General features: G+C 52.1%; 1 protein-coding gene and 1 non-coding gene across 3 annotated transcripts; both read right to left on the bottom strand.

Moving 5' to 3' along the window:
* Positions 1 to 234: 234 nt before the first annotated feature.
* On the bottom strand, positions 235 to 19,626 carry LOC120861195 (parvalbumin alpha). 2 transcript variants are annotated; one of them, XM_040236850.1, is made up of 5 exons: positions 19,526 to 19,626; positions 17,148 to 17,215; positions 15,343 to 15,475; positions 13,965 to 14,074; positions 235 to 466 (listed from the first exon to the last, which is right to left on the bottom strand). In XM_040236850.1, exons 2-5 carry the CDS (start codon positions 17,206 to 17,208, stop codon positions 438 to 440), a joined length of 333 nt encoding a protein of 110 aa, XP_040092784.1. In that variant the 5' UTR covers positions 17,209 to 17,215; positions 19,526 to 19,626; the 3' UTR covers positions 235 to 437. The 2 variants fall into 2 exon arrangements, with proteins under 2 accessions (XP_040092784.1, XP_040092783.1); XM_040236849.1 differs by lacking the exon at positions 19,526 to 19,626 and adding an exon at positions 17,623 to 17,703.
* TRNAE-UUC lies at positions 3,845 to 3,917 on the bottom strand. Its single transcript has one exon. It is a non-coding gene; the product is annotated as a tRNA-Glu (tRNA).
* Positions 19,627 to 21,340: the final 1,714 nt, after the last annotated feature.

Genomic DNA, 21,340 nt, shown 5'->3' with positions numbered 1-21,340 from the left:
ACTGTGTGGATTTAGACACATCACTTTGCTCTCCAAGACATAGTTTCTGCATCTGTAAAATGGGAATTTCATCAATTACTTGATGGATGGTTTCAGCAATGAATGGGCAAGCCATGTACCAAAGGCAGAGGAGGGTCTCAGTAAATTTCCCTTCCATTTCATCTTTTCTGTCTATATCCTGCCCCACCCCCACCTGGAAAGTCAAAAGACGATCCACACCCTACCAGACCTTGCTCCTTCAGCAGCAGAATCTGATTGGTACAGCCTTTATTGTTTCTCTGTCATTTTCCAGAAGATTGGTGTCATGAGAGGGCCACAGGGAATGGGGAGTAAAAAATAACATAAACAAACTGAACAGAAAGGCAGCAGGGCAGCGAGAGGGGCTGAGATCGGGAGTTCAGGGCAGAGAGGAGCAAGATCCGGGCAGTCAGAGCCTCTTAGCTTTCAGCCACCAGAGTGGAAAATTCTGCAAAGAAAACAACAGAGGTGAGTCAGAGGGGGATGGTGGCCTGGGGCACTGGCTGGGACCGGACCACGGGGAGACACACACCCCCCCTGCCACCCTCCAGCTCTGCTGCATGGTGTTTTTTCTTGATTCTCAAATATGCTGCAGAAGAAAGAGCTAGAGTAATGGAGGGGGTGAGCATGGAGATGAATGAATGAATGAGCGAATGAATGAGGTGAGATGGGAAATGATGCTCCTACCATACTTTTTGTGTCATGATGTCATGTCTCCCACAAATTATTAGTAATACTAACTACAATAATAACAGCCATGAGAGTTTTCTGAATGTTTATCACATACCAGTCAGTTTTCCAAGTGCTTTATATACAACAGCTTATTTAACTGACAAAAATCCCATGATGTGCATTTTATCATTATTCCCATTCTACAGAGAGGAAAGGAAACAGAGGCTCAGAGTGCAGCAAGGTCTATGGGGTCACACAGCTAGAAAGAAGCACAGCCAGGCTTCAGATCTCTTTCTTAGCGCTTAGTTTTTAGCTCTTTTTCTGAGCTCTTTCTTAGCCCCTTGGTTTAACCCATGAGGGTCACCAGCAGAATCTTAAGAATACACAGAGTCCTAGGCCCTTGCTACAGAATTTTTGACTCAGAAGGTCTGGGGAGGGATGAGTTATTTTATTTGTCAAAAGGTGATTCTGGTGAACAGCCAAGTTCAGAAACAGCTGTGTGCTCCTCCTCCTCTGGGGGACCGAGCCACGCCCTGGAGGAGACCGACCATGTGACTTCTGTACACAGCTCAGAGGGGTGAATGTGTCCTGGTGCTCAGAATGAGCTGGGCTCTGTCTCACATGCATGCTAAGTTGCTCCAGCCATGTTCAACTCTTTACAACCCCATGGACCGTAGCCTGCCAGATTCCTCTGGGATACTCCAGGCAAGAATGTTGGAGTGGGTTGCCATGCCCTCTTCCAGGGGATCTTCCTGACCCAGGGTCAAACCTGCATCTCTTATGTCTCCTGCACTGGCAGGTGGGTTCTTAACCACTAGCGCCACCTGGGAAGCCCCTGTCTCACACAGCTCCTCATTTAATCATCACAAACACTAGGGAACTAGGAGTTATTATCCCCGTTTTACAGAGAGGCAAACTGAGGACCAGAGAGCAGAAGTGACTTTTCAGTGACTTCAGGTAGTAATTGGCTGAGGATTCAAGCTCTGGGATCCAGACCCCTCCATGTGGGCTTGCCTGCCAGTCCATGGTGGTCACCCCCTTCCCCAGCAGTGTACATTGGCCCTGCTTTGCCTTAATATTAAGGATGTCAGAGAGAGACCAGTGTTGGCACCAGGGGGCAATCAGACATCTTTCTAGTAAATCCAACTCCATTAAAATGAACAAAGGATGGGGCAACCAGATGAGGGGAGATGCAAGGGAGTCCAAGATGGTCTCCGCACCATAGGATTTTCTGGAAGAAGATGATTATCAGGAAGAGCTCTGTGCTGCTGGCCTTTTCTCTGAATCTCAAGCATGCTGAGGGCATTCACACCCCAGGATCTTTGCACCTGCCATTCTTGTTGCCTGGTACATTCTCCAGGCTGCCTCATGGCCAGTCCCTTCTCACTCACCTGGTCTCAGCTCAAATGTCACCTCTCAAGGGGCCTTCTCTGACCCCTCTGGTACAAGCAGTGACCCACCTCTACTGAGACCCTCTTTGCTATCACATTTATTTATTAGCTTCACAGCACTCCCCACTCTCAGAATACTTCTGAGTCTATTCTTGCTTATTCACTTGCTGTCTGCTTCCTGCATTGGACCCTCTCAGGCTTTGTTTCCTCCATCCCACCTCTTGACTCTGCATCTGACACCGAGGGGACCACATGTGTTTGTGAAAAGATGGGAGAGGCACAGAGACTCTGTGTTCCCAGCAAGAAGAGGTGCCTTCTATTTAAGGCATCAACAAAACCCTTAGAGAAAAGGTGGCTTTTGATATAGGCATATAGGCAGATGCAGGATTCCCATAGGAGAAAGCAGAGGGAGGGGTCCAGTCTCGGAGGGCAGGAAGCAACGGTGTGTATTTGGGGAAGACTCAGTAGTCGTGCTGGGCTGGCCTCTTGTATGATAAGACAAGGTTAGCTAGAGAGGCCTGGGCCCTCAAATCTGGCTCTTCCCCTTGTGGGCTGTGTGACCTTAGACAAGGCGCTGAGCCTCTCTGAGCCCCACTAGCATCCTCTGTAAAAGACAGCTCTGCTTCTGACTCAGAGGCCGTCAGAAGAGAAGTGCTGGTGCACAGGAGGCCTCAGCCCCTTCTGGCAGCTCTTCTACCCTCCCCGCTCCATGTGTTCTCAACTGTGGGGTCCTCGTGTGCTGGTCAGTAGGGTTTCTGCTCAGCAGTCAGGTCTTCTGAGACCTTTATTTGGAAGATTTGCTTTAGGATAGTCTTCCCTGTTGTTTTTCTCTCCAAGGAACGAGAGAAGACAGAAGGAGTCGGCCACCCTCTCCAGTATGTGTCTCTGAGATGCCATGTCCCCAGCCTGCCAGACACTGGGGACCCTCAGGTAAGGCCCCGTCACCTCTGGAAACGCAGATGTGATGCGGGGACAGCACAGGTGGAGACTGAGAAGGCTTTGAGGCTCAGGCTGGCCCTGTTTGCTGGGCGTCTGCTCCCCAGTCTGGCCCTGGAGTGAAGGGAGAGGGCAGTAACAATTCCTAGTCAGAGACAAACAAAAAACTGAATGAGAAGTGGCTTCAAAAAGGCCACAAGAGGTATCTGGGGCTCCCCTGAGGTTCGTCCTGTCCTCCCCAGGCTTGGTATGAAACATACTGTGAAAGCCTCCCAGGGTAATTTCTTCAATGCACATGGTTATGTAAAATGTTATCACTGGGGATGCAGGGCTATTGTTGGACCTACAAATTTAGAAGGATTTAAAAAATCACCAAGTGAAAAAACAAAATCACTTAAACCAACACATGCTATCATCATGGAAGTGACCTGCCATTGACCCTGCCAGGTGGAGGGCTCCTCGTCTTTTGGGGATTTGACCTGGGAAATGGACACCACCCTCTCCTGTCCCCAGCTAGTCCCTGAGGTCAGGAAGGTCAGGTGGCCTGGAAGTGGGGGCCTGGGAATCAAATCGAGGTGAGAGAGGGGGAGAGGTCGCCTGCTCGTCCTGAAAACCCTAAGGGTGGTGGGCTAAGGGATCACAGTGAATGTCGGGAATGGAACCCCTCATCAAACACTAAAAATTCCTCCCACAGTCCAGGCATCAAAGCGTCCGCTTTCTCACCAGGGGCTCCTCTGAACCTACAGCACCCTACTAAGGCAGGTGGTTATTTTGAAATGGTTTTTTTTTTTTTTTTTGGCTGCACAGTGAGACCTGTGGGATTTTAGTTCCCTGACCAGGGATTGAACCTGTGCCCCCTGCATTGAAAGCACAGTGTCTTAACCACTGGACCACCAGGGAAGCCCCAAGATATCTTTTGCCATTAGTACTTCGATTAATATTGCCCTTTTTTATAGAATTTTAAAATTCTTATTTTTATCACCTCCGTGGGAAGCATTTTTGCATTTATCATCTCATTAAGTTCTCACTTCCTCCATGGGAGAGAGGCTTTTATCTGCATTTTATAGGTGGGGAAACTGAGGCTGCAGTCCAGTTGCATGACCAAGATCGCACAGAGGACATGATTCAAACTTCCCTCTTTCCGACCTACTTTGACCTGGGTCTAGAGTAACACAGGCACCAGCTCAAATATCGCCACCCCATGACTGTCATATTAGCTGTTTTTTATTTACTTCATGGTACTTATCACTCTCTGAAATTATCTTACTTATGTAATTGCTTATTTCTTTCAGTCTCCCCCTACCACAGTGTAAACCCCCAGGGGTCAGGGGGCACTATCCCTCTTGCTCACAACTCTCTTAGCAACAGAACAGACCTGGCCCCCAGCAGATGCCTGTAAACAAATGCCAAATGGGTGGACAGATGGATGAATGGATCGCATGGCTCATGAGTCCTCCTTAGGTGTTCAACAAGTGCTGACTTTCTGCATATAATTCTCACGACAGACCCAGGAGGCTAGTGGGATGATTCCCATTTTATAGATGGGGAAGTGGAGGCCTGAAGAGGTCAAGTTCAAGGTCATGCAGCATAGAAGGGACAGGAACAGGGATTTGGCTGTGGTCTCAGGAACACCCCCTACATGAATGTAGAAAGGCTGTTCCTGAGAAGGCTAGTATCTCACATTGGATGGAAGCATGAAATCTCTCTAGCTTCAACCTGCCATTTGATCTGAGAAACTGGCTGGAGCCCGCATAGCCTGTCCTTAGGCATTGAGTCACTCTCTTCTGGAATAAAGGAGACATGAGTCTGTCCACCATCACCTGATCATGGGGTAATTGTCAAGAGGGGTAATTGGTCCTTTCCATTTCCTGACCTCCATCTACGCCACCCCCAACCTTCACCCTAGAAATGACAGGTTCTTGGCTGCTCCTCAGCAAAGAGCCTATCACCTTCACACCAGATGGCATTTGGGGCAGTTGGCGTGAAGGGGATCAGGGGACGCCAACCACGGGGCCCTCCAGCAGTAGAATGTCTGACATTTTGGAGCCTGACTATGGAGGTGTTTTCGACCCATGAGGTTTTCAAAAGCCTCTAAAAACAGATCTCTAGGATCCCCCATGAAGCAGTCAGGGTGTCACAATAGTACATGCCCTGGCTTTTTGCAGAAAACACAGGATTCTAATTTTGTCCTCCCAGAACCGGCAGCGGGGCACTTGGGAGACAAATCAAGGGCAGGGGTCAGTGCTTCTGTTCCTTTAGTGCCGCTCTCAGGGCAGAGCTCTTAGGAACCAGCCAATTAACTAATAGCCTTCTTACCAAAATGTCTCTTTTAAAACTTCTAGGTCTCTCCTGAGAAAAAAAAAAACAAACAAGCAAACCTACAAAGACTCTGTAAAGTCCAGGTCAAGTGATTTGGCAGTAGAAGGCTGGCAGGGGGGATGGACATCAGAGGATGGGGGTCTGGTCTTGGTTCTGCCTTCACTCATGTCCCTGGACAGGACACCTCAACCTGCCAGGTCTGGGTTTTCTTATTTGCTCAGCCTTGGGTCTAGAAGACACCTTTCCAGCTCCCCTCCGGAGTGTGGAGCACAGGAGCTGGGAGTCAACCGTCAACTCCCATTTCTTGCTTCTGTGACCTGGGACTAGGTGCTTCCCCTCACTGTGCCTCAGTTTCCTAATCTGTAAAGTGTGGCTCCTTGGGCTGTTCAGAGGAAGCAGCTCTAAAGCCCTTATCACTGACTTGATCTGTAGCTAGCACGCAGCATTTGGTAGCTGTTATTATCAAGATGCTTCCCTAGCGGTCAAGAACTAACTCAAGAACTTCCCTGGTGGTCCAGTGGCTAAGACTCCAGGTTTCCAATGCAGGGGGTGCTGGTTCGATCCCTGGTTGGGGAACAAAGATCCCACATACCCCGAGCAGGAGCGGGGAAAAGGATGCTTCTACAGCTCCAGCTAGTTTAAAACCAAACCCATGAAATGCCTGGCTGCTGCCCGGCAAGGGGGTGTGGGGGGTGGGTGACACCACAGATGGCCCCATCACCTTTATTTCTTGCCACCCTCCCCGGCCCCCGCCATTTCCTGTCCCATCTGGCATTTGCTGACAACCTTCCAGCAATCCTGGAAGCTGGGTCTGAGTCTTGTTCTATCACATCCTGGCTGGGCTGGGTGGCCTTAGGTCACTACCTACCTCTCTGAGCCTCAGTTTTCTCATGTGTACAATGGGTATGATAACGTCCACTTGCACAGCTCTTGGGAAGACTCAATGAGAAAATACAGATAAATGCCTGGCATATAGGAGATGGTGTATAAATGTTAGTTCCTTGGATCTCCTCAGCACCACTGGGACAGGTTGGGGCTTTGAAATAACAACCGTAATCACAAAAGTCCTGAGACTAAGATAGGAAGATGGAAACAGACAGAAGATACAGGAAGCCCAAAGAGCAAATCACTGATGTGATACATGTTTCTGACACTGTCTATCCCATCAGAGTTAGGGTCCCATCCCTCATATGCCTGTCCACAGACACTCATTCTCTGCTCCTCAGTTTCCGCATCTGCAAAATGGGGACAAGGAGAGTATCTCCTCGTAGGGTGACAGTGAGGACTATACGAGGTACAGTGGTTCTTGGGCAGGGGGTCATCCAGAGCCCTTCCTCCCAGAGGAATTCAGGTACATCCCTACCTTCGCCAAGGAAACCTCACCTGAGGCCCGAGGGGGCCACCTGGCTGGTGTCCTCATCATCTGATCAGGAAGAGAGGAAAGGTAGGGGGTGAGCAGAGGAGGGAGCAGGCAAAGGCTCAGAGGATGGGCGGGTTCAGTCCTCTCCTTTCCCTTCTGAAACTGAAATTAGCCTAATTAGGTCTGTCCCAGGTCCCTGCACTGTGGGGGCTGGACAAAATTAGAAGCTATTGACAGGTGAGCGCAGCACCCGCTGATAGCCTGAGGGGAAAGTGAGACGAACTTGGAGTCAGCGCCTGGAAGACACTTTCCTCCCCTCTGTCGTGAGGAGCAGGATGAAGGCAGGCCTCTGGTTTATCACCTTGCCTCTAAATAGCTCCTGGGCTGGGTTTCTTATAAATCGGTATTGCAAACAGGGATCACTTTCCCACCCCAGAGGACTGGGAGGTTGGGTCATTTGAGGTCAAGGCGGAAGGCAGTGAAGAGTCGGTGAACAGTGCTGGGGGTACCCTCTGAGCCAGGCACCACCCTAGGAGCTGTCCCACTTCATCCTCACCAGCTTTCTTATCCCCATTTTACTTACAGGGAAACTGAGGCCGAGCGTCACTCAGCCAGGAAGATTATAACTCAGGCCTGGCTTATGGCAGGATGGGTTCCGAATTAAGCTGTAACCTCCAGGGCCAGAAGAGGGGACATCTTTCTTTCCCCCCTTGCTGCTGTTCCTTTTGGCAGGAGGGCGGTTATATAAGAAGTGCTGCCTACCCTCCCTTGGCTAAATCTTATCTAGTGCAGCATAAGGCTGGGAGTTAGGGAGAGTCCACACGGGAATAAAAGCAAGCATCTTGCTAAGCACAGAAACCATTTATAACTCAAATGTCCCAGCTCAGCCTGTTGGAGGGAGTGGCAGAGTCAGGACATCCAGGTTCCATTCGGCCAAGGGCTTGCTGTGTGATTTTGACGCTTCACATCTGCGGGGCCTGTTTTCACGTCTCTCACTGGGGATCACAGACTCCGTCCCCTAGACTGTATTGAGCCCGGGTGAGGAGGCAATGAAATAGGACAAAACACTGCACGCCTTGGGGCTCTGCCATCAAGGCTGAGGATTGGTCCTGGTGTGCCCCTCCTGCCTGTCTTGGAAATCAAACCCCATAGGGGCTGGAGGGCTGGAATTACAGGGAGGCGGGCAGGACTCTCCTTTTGTCCTTCTCACATTCTTCCCGTCTTAGACTCGGTTTCGTTTCCTTTGAGGGTGGGTATTCCACTATTTCCAAAGGATTTTGAGGTAGCTTATAAGAGATGCAGGTTTGATCCCTGGGTTGGGAAGATCCTCCGGAGGAGGGAATGGTGACCCACTCCAGTATTCTTGCCTGGAGAATCCCATGGACACAGGAGCCTGGTGGGCTATAGACCACAGGGTCACACAGAGTCAGACACAACTGAAGCGACTTAGCACTCACAAGAAAAAGCACATGAGACAAGAGGAAAAGAATCATTTCCAGAGTACTCACTTAACTCTCACAGCAGTTTTTGAAAGTGGTTATTTTTATCCCCACTTTGGGATGAGGACATGGATGCCCAGAGAGGGGAGAAGGTTTGACTATTCACACTGCCAATAACTCACACTCTACAGGTTGTGTTTTCTGCCTGACTTCAGGAGTTTCAGCCTGAGGGCTTACTCCTTCCCTCTTGCCTCCCACATTAAATAGGCTGCTGCTGCTGCTAAGTCACTTCAGTTGTGTCTGACTCTGTGCAACCCCAGAGATGGCAGCCTACCCTGGGATTCTCCAGGCAAGAACACTGGAGTGGGTTGCCATTTCCTTCTCCAATGCATGAGAGTGAAAAGTGAAAGTGAAGTCGCTCAGTCGTGTCCGACTCTTCCAGATCCCATGGACTGCAGCCCACCAGGCTCCTCTGTCCATGGGATTTTCCAGGCAAGAGTACTGGAGTGGGGTGCCATTGCCTTCGCCCATTAAATAGGCTACTTAAGGATAAAAGAGAACAGATTTTTTTCCAGAAGGAAGCAGAAAAGGCAAATGCCTTCAGGCACATGGAACCAACTTCAAGGGTCAGGCAATCGTTGTGACTTAATTTCTCAGCCATGGAAGCAAAAAGCAAACCATGGGCTCTTGAGTGGACCATGCCTGAAGCATAGGAAACGGGATCTGCCACTGGGATCAGGTTTCAGGAAACTAACTAGGATTGCTGTGTGTGGGTGTATGTACATGGGGTATGCAGTTCCTGTTTACAGTGTGGGGCGGGGGAGTGCTGGTGAGAGAGTGTCGAGGCTTGCAGCAGGTCCCCAGTCCTGAGTAGCTGTGTGATCCTGGGTAAGCCACTCACTTCCCTGGGCCTTGGTTTGTACTCCCTTCCCTTCTCTGTCTGTACAATGAGAGCACATCTTGGGATGCTGCTGTGAGGCCTGAAGGAAGTGCCCACGAATGGTGCCCACTCTTCTCATCAGCCTGCCCACCCATGCGGGCAGGGATTGGGTACAGAGAACCCAGACTGTGGACACATGCAGGGTGGCAGAGGGTCCTGCTGGGATCTCTGAGTCTCAGCTTTGACTCTGCTATTGAGTGACCCCGGGCATGCTCCTTAACTGCTGAGTGCCTCAGCTTCCTCATCCGTAAACCAGAAGAGTGATGGCATCTACTTTCTAGGATGATCATAAGGCAGTGGTACTCAAAGTGTGGTCCCCGGACCATGAACACCACGTGGGAACTCAGTAGAAATGCAAACGCTTGGGCTCTACCCTGGACCTAAGGAAGCAGGAGCCCTGAGGACGGGGCCCAGCCATCTGTGCTGTGGGCTGGGTGCTGCTGGAGACCCACGGTGGGGGAGGACAAGTACTTGAGAAGGGACCTGACACTTCTTAGTCTTGCCTGTTACTGATGCCTGGATTTTGGGGCATCTTCCATCTTCTGCCCAGCTTCTCCTTCCTTTTCTACTTTAACTCTCCCCTTTACCAGCTCTGCACCAGGCTTTCAAAGGTGGCTGTCGAGAATCAATTGACCACATCTATAAAAGTCTTTGAGCTTCCCGGAAGTAAGGAAACTTCCTTGACTTTACTTTCCCATCTCTTTCCCTGAGAGACAGGAAAGCAAAGGGTTATAATGAGAACTTTGTCTTTCCACCCACTCTCATCAGTCTGGGATCCTTAAGGACCTGGTAAATATCACTCACCTGTAGAAGGGCAAGCAGCTAGAGATGGAGGCAGTACCCCTGGTTCTGGAAGCCCCAGGCACCTGCTACATGGAAGCCCGCAGCCAAAAACGGGCCTCCACCCTTAGCCTGAGGACCGCTCCCTAGACACCACACTTCTTCCTCATTGTATCCCCAGGCTGGACACATATACATTCATTCATTCATTCATTCATTCATTCATTGAACTTTTCTTTTGCCCCTACTATGTGCTCTGTTCTAGGTGTTGGGGTCAGAGTTGAACCAAAGTTCCTGCTTTTGTGGAGCTGACATCCATCCCAGAGGAAGAGAGAAGCAATAAGTCAATAAATAAAGTCATCTATGGTAGATGCCTTTTGACTTGGAATGAATGAATGGATGAAGCAGGCAGCACAGAGCACTTGCTTTGGATCCAGACAGACCTGAACTCAGATCTTGACCTTGTTCTCTTCCTAGGCAAACCCTTAGCGTCTCTGAGACTCAGTGTCCTCATCTGTAAAATGGGGATAGGAGTAGTATCCTCAAAGAAGCTGGGGAGATGAAATGAGTAAAACGCTAAGCACAGTGTGTGGCACACAGGGGGCTCCTTGGAGTTAGATGTCACTGCTGTTCTTACTCAAGGTCACACAGCTGAGCTAGCTGCCAACCTGGCCCTCTGTCTAGGGGTGTATGCACTGAGGCACGTGGGGAGTCCCAGGGATTGAAGAGACCCCAGGATTGGCCAGTCATCTGACTGCTGATGTTAAGAGCAGGCACCAAAGTTCCATGAATTGTCCCAAGTCCCACCAAGAGCTGAAGGCGTCCTCCAGCTGGTGGACAGGGCTTAGATTCTTTGGCCTTGAGAGGGAGTAGGCAGCAAAGCAGAGAGCCTAAAATAGAAAATTCTGGGCCCACGGAGGGCTCTTTCTCTCATCCCGCTGCTTACTGGGCTCCATCACACCCATCCTTCCTGTCGCCCTCCAGAAAGAGTATGGTGCACGGGGGCAGAAGCGGGGATGCGTGTCTTCATCCTCTCATCTCCAGAGTACCAGATGTGGCCTCCCACCTCAGGGTGACCTGTTCTTGTTGCCCATTTCATCTCTCGCCCTCTCTTCTGTTCTGCCCTGACTCCCACACTTTCACCAGGTTCGCCTGAGCCTGGACTGTGCTGGCAGACAGACCCAGGTTTGGCCCCAATGTCACCCTGGGCCCTGGAGCCGCTCTTCCTACATCTGCATCTGTGGCCCCTGCCATCCTGAGGCCACATGGAGTGACGTGTGTGCAGAGTCCAGCTTCAGACCGGACGCACATTGTTCAGCCTGGTAATCATTCTCTCTTGCCTCCCACCCTCAGCAAGCCAACTTCTAGTCCCTTTGTAAACAGGCCCTAAACCTCCCAGCCTTCGTGCCTTTGCTGACTGATACCCAGCCCTCGCCTGGACCTCCCTCCACTTGCCCCTTGGCCTGTGGCAGACTTGCCCATGGTCTTTAGTCTGCACCAGTGCCCACTGTCTCCCTTCTGCAGAGATCGTATGCACCTCCCGGCCTCTGCCTGGTATTTACCCTGTGTTTGTGTCTGTATCATAGAGCTGTAAGCATTGAGCAGATAGAATAGCAATAGTATTACAGCCACTGTTTACTGAGTACTTACTGTGCTGTGCACTCCACACTGCCATAGAATCCTCACAAAATCCCAGTGAGTTATGTGTTGTCATGTCAGGAAATCAGGGCTCAGAGATGCCCAGCCAGGAAGTTGTGGGTCTAATTCCTCTTTGCCTCCTCCACTGCCTGGTACTGTAGATATTTGCTACTCAGTAAATATCTTTTTGGTCTGATGGAAGAGTTGAATTAGGGCTTTAAGATCTGCATTGGGCAGGGGAGGAGGGAGGGAGAAAATGAGGGAGAAAGGGAGGGAGGCCAGGATCTGGCCTGGTTTTTCTTCATTGTGTAGGTTGCCTGTGGGCAGCCAGCCATGAAGACCCTGCCTAGGGCTTCTGAGCTGTAGCATATTGGCTGCAAATAAAAATGGGAAGGAGGTCCAAAGGCCTGGCTTGGGGTCATCGCTGGAACCAGGTTCTGGGTGGAACTGTCTGATAAGTGACCCGGTGAGGATGGGGGTGTGGGGAGATGTGCCATTCACTGCAATTACCTGAACCAGCCACACATTTCCCACCAGCACCCTCTGCTCTGGTTCCTTTAAAACCACCTCCCTCCTTCCCAGACCCAGGAAGGGCAGCTGCCAACGGGAGGCTAGGCGACTCATTGCTTCTGACCTTGTTAGAGTTCCTCCATTCTCATTTCTGGCATAAAACTTTAATAAACTATGTCCATGTTCAGAATCCTTGTACCTTTCCCAAGGCAATTTTGTGTCTCTAGCCACTTAATTTTTACAATGAGCCCAGGCAGGTCTTAGGATAAAACTGTGCTCTCCCTTTGTCAGATGCAGGAACTTAGGTGTGGAGAGCTCATGGTCAAGGTCACAACTGGTGAAGAGCAGAGAGCAAGGAGAGCATAGGAGGCTGGATTTCATACTCCAGCAACAAATGTGTATTAAGTGTGGGCTGGGTGTGGGCTAGACACTGAGTATAAAAGGATGAATGCAACCTAGCTGCTATTAAAAAAAATTAAACAGGCATGTATATAGCACTTCTCTGTGCCACTGTTCTATACACATCACTCATTAATACAGGTAATCCTCTGACAATCCAACGAGATAGCAAGCATCATTATCTTTAGTTCAGAGATGAGAAAACTGAAGCCTAAGAAGTTACTTGAATTGCCCCAAATCACACAGTGAGAAAGTGGCTGGACTGGGATTTGAACCCAGACAGCATGGGCCCAGAGCCTAAGCATTTAATACAGTTTCCTTCTAAATTGGCAGAAGGGACCATCATTAGGACTGGCGCAAATGTGGTGTAGCATGTTGGAAAGAACTGCTGCTGCTGCTGCTAAGTCGCGTCAGTCGTGTCCGACTCTGTGCGACCCCATAGACGGCAGCCCACCAGGCTCCCCCGTCCCTGGGATTCTCCAGGCAAGAACACTGGAGTGGGTTGCCATTTCCTTCTCCAATGCATGAAAGTGAAAAGTGAAAGTGAAGTCGCTCGGTCGTGTCCGACTCTTCGAGACCCCAGGGACTGCAGCCCAACAGGCTCTTCTGTCCATGGGATTTTCCAGGCAAGAGTACTGGAGTGGGGTGCCATTGCCTTCTCCAATTGGAAAGAGCTACTTGGTTCTAAATCCTCACTCCACACTTATGTCCTACCTCACTGAGCAGGTCAAGCACCTTCAACCTCAGTTTGCCCCTTTGCAAAATGGAGATGATTCTTAAGGATGTTGTGATGCTACAAAAGATAAAGGTGCTGGGAAATGAATGCTGGACAGCTCTGAATGGAGAAGGGTGTGGGAGGGTGGACCACCAACCCCTTGCCTGTCCTGAAAACAAAGCTCAAAAAGCAAGGTCAGGCTGGATGTTTCTTTTCCCAATTCCCAGCTGATCCCTGGCTGGTTGTTTCCCCCCCGCCCCACCTCCCGCCCCTCTGGCTCTCCTACAATGCTGGAATGGTATACCTGGGTGAAGCCAAAACAGGTTTTGAAACTTGAAGTTACAGGACACCCAAGACAAGATGCTGAGGAGAGGAAAGAATTTCCATCCCTGGAATCTGAGAATGTGAAGCCAGTAGGGTCCTTGGGGATCAGATGGCCTCATCTCCTTGGGTTACAGATGGGAGGCTGAGGCCCAGAGTAGGAGAGAGACTGCCCAAGGTCACAGAGCCCATTTGGGCAGAGCTGTGACCAGAACCCAAGCAGAAGTGCAGACAAAGTTCAGAAAATATCCCCAATTCTCTGGATTCCTTATACAGCAGAGAGAGAGAGGAAAAAAAAAAAAAGATCTATCCCTTGGGGGTTGTTCAAATCTAGAAAAAATACCAATTTTTTCTTTGCCTGGCTTACATGACAGAGCTCTTAGACCTCATGGATTGCCATTTTTCTTCGAATCTTGGGGACTGTGGGACTCCCCCCTCCCATTCTCATGATGGAGGGACATAGCTCTGAGTTCTTGGCATCCAAACATCCCAGGATCCACGATGTGCCCAGGTCACGGGTACTCACCATCAGCCCCAATCTTGCCATCTCCATCTTTGTCTCCAGCAGCCAGCAGCATCTTGGTTTCTTTAACAGACAGGTCTCTGGCATCTGGGGAGAAGCCTTTCAGAATGAATCTGGAGGAGGAAAGGGAGAAAAGGGGAGGGAATCAGGTGAGGGTCACCTTGTGGATGGTGGGCTGGCATCTGCACAGGGGAAGCAGAAGGCTCGAAGAGGAGGGTGAGCAGGGAACACGCATGTCATGGTGCTGGGCCAGGCAGCCCCACCATGGCTGTGCTTCACGGATGGGTGTGCAGAGAAGGACAGGCTGTCCTCAGCAAAGGGTTGCCCTCACTTCTGCTAGGGCACCTGCGTTTGTTTATTTATTCAGTCAACAAAACAAATACCAGGGTATCTTCTCTGAGCCAGGGCCATGCTAGAAATGGGGGCATAGAGGTGGTCTTTGGAAGCCAAGTTAAAAAACAGGGAGGAAGTCAAGTATTCCAAGAGAGGCCACACAGTGTGATAGATGCAATGGTGGGAAGTGGAAAGCAGTTGCTTGAATGGTGCATCCATCCCACTGAGGGAGAGGGAAGAGTCAGGGGAGGCTTCCTGGATTAAGTGATGCCTGGAGGATAAATAGAAGTCAGACTTTGCACGTGTGTGTGCAAGCATATACACACTGGGCATGGGAAGGTAGAGGCACAGGATCTAGACAAAGGGTACCCTTGTGAGATGGCTTAGGGGAGAGGCAGGATGGCTGGGGAAGTCTCTACTTGAAAGGCCCCTCTCCACACCCTCCCCCTTCTCTTCCTGACAAAATTCGAGGCAATCTTGGCCAGAGAGTTACATAAAGCACAGCTGGATTGGCAGACATGGGCCAGGTGGCCGAGAGGGTTATGGTGGGAGGATTTTTGCTGATGTCATTTTGCCTTCTCCTAGTCATAACCTTCTCTGCCTTGCTCCCGGGACTCTTGACCCCTCAAAGCTGGTTCTGTACCCCATGAAATGCCCAGAACTGTTCTAACTGTCCTGGTACAGAAGGGCAGGGGTCTGTGGGATGGCAGAAAGTGGCTTTTAGAGGAATGAAAATCAATGAAATACTCAAGGGAGCGCTCTCTGTCTTGGCTATGGTGTTAGGCAATGAGAAAAAGTGCCTCTCAGTTTGTATTAAATTATTAAGTAGCATCATTCCATTAGCAATATTAAGTGGCTATAATTTAACCTAGTTAGTTGCACTTTCTGCAGAGGATTTTATTCTTCCAGAAGCAACAGCAGATGGTTCTTTTCTGTGACGGGTGCAGAGAGCAGGGCAGACAGATAGGAACTTGGAAGCAAGCGTCCCAACCCCCACCCTGCTCCCTCCCCCAGAGCCACAGATCCGTCCCTGCAGGCCTCAGTTTACCCCAGCTCCTCCTCCTCGATGAAGCCGCTCTTGTCTTTATCCAGGATATGGAATACCTTCTTCACGTCTTCTGGGCTCTTTTTCTTCAGGCCGACCATCTGGAAGAATCTTTTGTGGTCGAAGGAGTCGACAGCTGTTGGGAGATGGAGAGGAGGGTGTTAAAATGAGGACAGAGAAGGGTCCTTGGAAAAGGTGGGAGAATGGGGGTGTCACAGCTGGGCCAGTCCTGGGGGATGGAGGAGCTACACCTCCATGACAGGGCTGAGGGAGTCCAGACCAGGCAAGGGGTCTTGGACCAAGGTCGCACAGCCAGGGACGGCAGAGAGGGGCTTGCACCCAGATCTCCCTGGCTCCCCACCTCCCTCCACCTTCCACTATACCTTTCGCTAAGGGTAGGGGTAGCATTTGAAGGCAGAGAGGTTTCCATGAAGACTTTTGGGTGGTGGCTGAGTGGGGGTGGGCACGGGAATTGGAGGAAGAGTGACTAAGATGTGTGTCTGTTGTTGGGGAGGAGGGGAGACTTTTTTCTTGGCCATGGGTTGTGTGGCCAGAAAATCAACACGGAGAGGACAAGTTTCTCTCAAGGTCACATAGTAGGAGGAGGAGGGGGAGGACACAGAAGTCCTGGCTTTGCTGCAGAAAGCCATTCCGGTGGGAGTGGGGGCGGGTGCTGCAAGTCTCCCCAAGAATTCCCAGTTAGGTTTCCTCTCAGAGGGACAAGATGGGCCAAGGAGAAGTGGGTGGGCTATCGCAGGGCTCTGGGAGGGAGGCTTCATGCCCAGGGGATGGAGTGCCAAGCAGAAAGGAAGGGAGCCTCCCTTCAATATTCTGTACCCTGAGCTCTGTTTAAAGGACAGCCTGGGAAAGTAGGCGACCTTAGACCAAGTAACGTGTGTCGGGGGTGGTGGGGTGGTGTAGGAGCAATCCTATGGAGAGTCAAGGTATCCTCCCTGGGCTGGAGGGGAGGAAAGTTGCTCTGTCCACCTCAGACACTAGATGGAGGGGGATGGGGACACCACCTCGAGGTGACCCCCGTGCTCATCCCCCTTCTGCCCTGCGAAGTGACCTTGGGCAAGTTTCTAACCCTCTGCCTCCCTCAGTTTCCCCATCTGGGGGACAGGAGGGAGGAGGAACTTAATTAAGCAGCTAAGCGTTCAAGTCCAGGGCAGCTCAGAGGCATGAGACTATCCGTTCCCTTCTCTTGGTGCCTGAGGAGGCTGGAAGTTGCAAGCGCGGAGGATGCTCTGCGCGCAGCGCTGAGCAGAGCAGAGCGCCAGCTTGGGGAAGGTCATCTCGCTCCCTCGCAGATCCGTTGAGCGGGGTGGGCTCTGAGCCCCAGAGAAGGGACTTGGACATTCAGGAAACCAGCAAGGAGTAGCTGGGCGAAAAGAGCCCTCTCCGGAAAGGGGTCGCGGGGAGAGAAACATGCGCACCTATGGCCCTTCCAAGTGCCTTGAAAAAGCCCCGAGCGCTTACAAGGACCCAGAGGTCCCGCTTTCCACCCCGGTCTTCGCCCTTGGTCTGGGACCTGAGTCCTCGCAGCGCGGTTACCCAGCCTTTGGCGCCCGAGAGTTTCGGTTGTCCGGCAGGGAGCCCGGCCTCCTAGCCCGCTGCTTGCGCCAGGTGCCGCCGGGGCCAAGTTTGGGTAGTGCCGTGGACCCTCCTCCACGCTCCGCTAGCTCCGGGGCGGAAGGCGTGAGCATAGGAGCGCCGGGGAAGACTGGCCAGCCGCGGGACCCACGGGGGTGCAGGGGCCAGGGAGATGGATGAGGGGAGGGGGATGCGGAGGGGAGCGCGCTGCTCACCGGTAAAGGCCCCCACTGCCTTCTTGATGTCCTCAGCGTGGAGCAAGTCTGTCATCGACATCCTGCAACTGTTTGAGCGGGCAGAGCAAGTGCGAAAAGATTAAAAAGTGCTTTTCTCATCATTTCTGCTCATATGACCTGCGCTGCAGTGCCGCGCGCCGGGCGCACGCCCGCCGGCCTGGCACAGAGCCAGGGGGCGCGGGGCTCGGCGAGCAGCCACAGCGGCTCAGTCCAGCGGAGCCGGCGATCTGTGCGGGCCGGGCTAGTCGGCGGGCGCACGGTCCCGCCGCCGCTCCCGCCCCGCCCCGCCCTGCCGGGGGTCCTTGGGACCCCAGGGGCTGCAGCCGGGGCTCCAGGGGAAGGGGCAACCTCGAATTTAAAGGGCGCCCGCTTCCCCAGTTGGAGGGTTTTCCTGCCGTCAAGGGCAAGCAGGAAGCGCCGGCATGGTGCGACGTAGGGTCTGGGATCCCCGCACCTCCGAGGATGTCCGGCCTCTTCGGGGAGTATACTGGACCGACAGGGGCCAGGTCTACATCCTCGTGGGCCCCTTGGCCCTACTCCCATTCTCTCTCCAGTCCTACCTCTGCCTCCGCTGTCTGTCCTGGATGCAAATTTATGCTGCAGAATCTGAGCGCTGAGGTCTGGAAACCTGACCCACTGGGAGGTGAGGTGGCAAGGATAGGCCGGTGCAGCTAGGGCCCTCTACGGGTGCCCCATCCCACATCTGGTCAGGAACTCGGAATACAGAAACTGATTTTTTTTTTTTCATAGTCTGACTTTTCAAAGAACCCTTCTTGGATCCCCACTAACTACTTGCTTTCCTGGTCTCCTGAGCCAAAGTATCATGAGGGTCTGGACTCCTCCTGCCCCTATAAACCGTATGGGGGAGGGGAGGGTGGCAGAAGGTTCTTGCCCTCTATGCACTTTCAAGGCCCACTCTTGGGGAGCTGGTGCCGCCCTCACACCACACTTCTGAGACACAGGTTTTATGGCCCCAACTTCATCTGTTGGAAACATGACACTACCTGATCTTTATGCAGCCAGACTGATTGCTGTCTTTCCCAGGGTTCCCTGAGGGTTCAGGCTGCAACCAGCTGTCTCTAAAGTGTGCAGAGCACTGGACAAGGAGTCAGGAGCCCTGGGTTCAAGATCTGGGGCTGCAGTAAGTCCCTATGTCACCTTGGGTTGTGACCTTCGCCGTCCCTGGGCCTCAGTCTCCCTCCACTTTGTTGATGGTATGCGAGTGGTCCTTTGTGGTGGATTCTCAACACTCTGACTTCAGGTGTGGGCAGGTGGGCGGGGCTAAGATAGTGTTCCTTGGTGGAGGAGCTAGGGAGAGCTGCCTTGCTACCCTGTAGCCCAGGTTCCCTGGCACTCACTGTCGACACTGTCTCCCTAGCTTGGTGTTGGACGGCTGCCCTTCCTGGGAACATTAGGATGCTCCTGGCTCCAGTGGGCCCCCTTCTCTGTGAGTCAGCTCCTTCAGGAGACAGCCCGCCAGCTGGTCTCTAAGGCACTGAGGCTGCAGCTCCTGTCCTGATCTCTCACTGTGTGAGGCCATCCCTGGACCCCTCAGCTGCCCCTGTTGCTTCTGCCTTGACTGGCCTTTTAACTTGGAGATGCTGGGCTTCTGTGTTATCATCTCAAGCCCCAGGCTCAGCTCACTTCACGAGCCTTGTTGGCAAATCTGCTTCCCCAGCTGAGGGATCCTTATGCTAAACTAGTGGGGAAACTGAGACCAGAGAGAGTCAGCGAGTGGCATAAAAACACACAGCAAGGCAATGGATCAGAGGGATCCAACCCCAGCTCTACCAACGTCAAGTCCAGTGACCCACTGCATGGGGCTCTGCCAGTGCCCAGGACCATACCAATCAGGTCCCACGTGTCTCAGCCTCAGATCAGCTTCCGCGGAGTCCCCAAACACTGACCCCTTGGCAGAGGCTGGACTTCAACAGCCCCATCCTTCCCTGCTGCTTCTTCTATCTCTCCCTGCTGCAGAAGCTTCCCATTAACTGGACGCCATAGTCCACTCAGCCAGAGCATCAGATGATGTCGTTAGGTCAGCCCATCGGCCCTCCATACCCCTTCCTCCTGTGTCCTCTGCCCAGGCAAGAGCCGCCTCACCTGAGTCCACAGATGTCTGACTCCACCCGTCTTGTTCTGTAGGTGGGCTTAGCCAGTGGGAGGAATTTGCCTCAGGTCACACCAAGAGTTAGGATGGAGACTCCAGGAATTGTACTCTCAGCCCTGAACTCCATGGCTGCTCGCCTCTCAGCCTGTGTCACCAGCCCAGCCTGTGTCTCTGGGAGGGAAGGGGACATGTGGCTATCCCGCCCCTCCTCCCCCCATCCTCGTCCAGCCCCATGGCTGCCACTCACCTCAGGTAGGGGGTGGAGGGCTGGAACCTGGACGGAAAGGTTGGGCCGGTGGGAGGTCCCGTCAGGCAGTGAGCCTGGGGGAGGATGGCCACCTATATAGGCTTCTGCTCTGGCTATTTTGGGAGGTGGCGCTCCCCTCTGTTCCCAGCCCCCTCCCCTTCCGGTGTCGGGTACTTCCCAACCAGGGTGCTGGGTGTCTATATCACATTCACCCTCCCTGTGCCCCTCGAGCCAGGCCTATTAATAACCCCTAGTCCCTGCCTCCCTCCAGCACCCAAAACTGAGGCTCAAGCAGGGCTCTCCTCTTCCACGAAGTCTTCCATGAACACCCTAGATGCCAGTAACATCGCCAGGCTCCAAAATCCCACAAGGAAGGAAAGAGAGCACTCGAGCAGAGGGATGGAATAGGAACTGTCTTCCATGCATGGGGCTGGTTAGACTCCTATTTCTACCCAATCTTTTCCCTCCAGCCTTGAAGTGCAGGCCTGTCTCCCTCTTGCTCTTGCATGAGTGAAGCAAACAGACAGGCTAGGGGTTCTGCAATTGACTACTCAGAGCTGTGGGCTGGAGCAGGGAGTGGACCCAGCATTTTCATAAGATGACCTAGTGCCTCCTAGAAACACATGCTATGCATGTTCTCGGACAAATTCCTTCCTCTCTTTGCATCTCAGTCTCTGTCTGTAAAATGAGTTCAATCAGGGGCAAACTTGGCTTTAGAGATGGGCCAGGGAATGAAGAACCCCCTGAAATTGTATTCCCAAAATCACGTGCAAGTGCTCTTTTGTGAAGCAAGGGCCCACAGCTTTCAGGAGATTCACAAAGACATCCCTGGGGTGGTCTGTCTTGGATTGGAGATGACCATCCAAGGGGTGTGCTTTGAAAAGCATGAGTGAATGTAACACATATTTACTGAGTGTCTCCTATGAACACCATGAAAGCTTCCTCTTCTTATCCTCAGCCTTAAAAAGAATTTCCAGGACGCTGACATTGTCAACAGGGCATTCCAGTTCCTGAAGGTGGTGTTCGGAGGACCAGCCTCCATGCAGAGGTAGATTGGAGGAAAGCTGCACTGGTCCTTCGTTGACCATCAGTTGACTCCATGGATGGGAGGAGCAGAGGGCGAACCGGATGGGGAGGCTGGTTTTGGAGCCTGAATGTGTCGTGCTAGGGGTCTGGACTAGGGTGATGGTAATGGCATCAAGGAGGGGTATAAACACAGGGTAGCATCTCTGAGGAGACTCTTGCAGACTTGAGGGCTATGATGAACAAGTTGGACAAGTCCACGCTGACTGTCAGTTTTCAAGCTGGGGTTCACTGGAGATTGGCAGTGCTGCTTCTGAAGGCAGTAAGGCTGGGGAGGAAGTGGTGCCAAGCTGGGGAGATGATATGTTGGAGATGAGCTCAGAGATCCTCCACAGTGACCTACTACAATCTGCTAACCCTTTGTAGGTGAAGAAACCAAGGCCAAGATGACAGCCCTAAATCATATAGAGAGTAGTGAATGAACCAGGACTTTGTGCTGGGCTTGGGATGCTTGAAGGACATTCTGATGGAATGTGCTCAGGAGCTCTGAACTCTGGAGAGGGCTGGCTGGACATAGACCTGTGGTGGTCATTGGGGAGGTCAAGGAGTTGAAGTCACAGGCATGGCTGAGCTCTGGGGCAGTGGGTAGGGGGATGCAACATCTTGAGGACCAGCCATGGAGAAAGATCCCCAGCTGGGGTCTGGGAAAGTAATCATACGTGTTTGCTGAGTATTATGTCAGGTATAGCGCACACTGCATTATGCTTTCATCCTCATAACACTCCCTATAAG

The sequence above is a fragment of the Oryx dammah genome, unplaced genomic scaffold (assembly GCF_014754425.2).
Source record: "Oryx dammah isolate SB20612 unplaced genomic scaffold, SCBI_Odam_1.1 HiC_scaffold_11229, whole genome shotgun sequence".
NCBI classification, from domain to species: Eukaryota; Metazoa; Chordata; class Mammalia; order Artiodactyla; family Bovidae; genus Oryx; species Oryx dammah.
The sequence above is the reverse complement of the archived record's forward strand: the minus strand, read 5'-3'. Positions and strand labels throughout refer to the sequence as shown.

Excerpts from the sequence above, each read along its gene's own strand:
- LOC120861195 (XM_040236850.1), bottom strand. The coding sequence starts at position 17,208 with ATGTCGATGACAGACTTGCTCCACGCTGAGGACATCAAGAAGGCAGTG. Across the intron at positions 15,476-17,147 it reads GGCAGTGGGGGCCTTTACCG|CTGTCGACTCCTTCGACCAC; the intron begins GTGAGCAGCGCG and ends ATCTCCCAACAG. Across the intron at positions 14,075-15,342 it reads ATCGAGGAGGAGGAGCTGGG|ATTCATTCTGAAAGGCTTCT; the intron begins GTAAACTGAGGC and ends TTCCTCCTCCAG.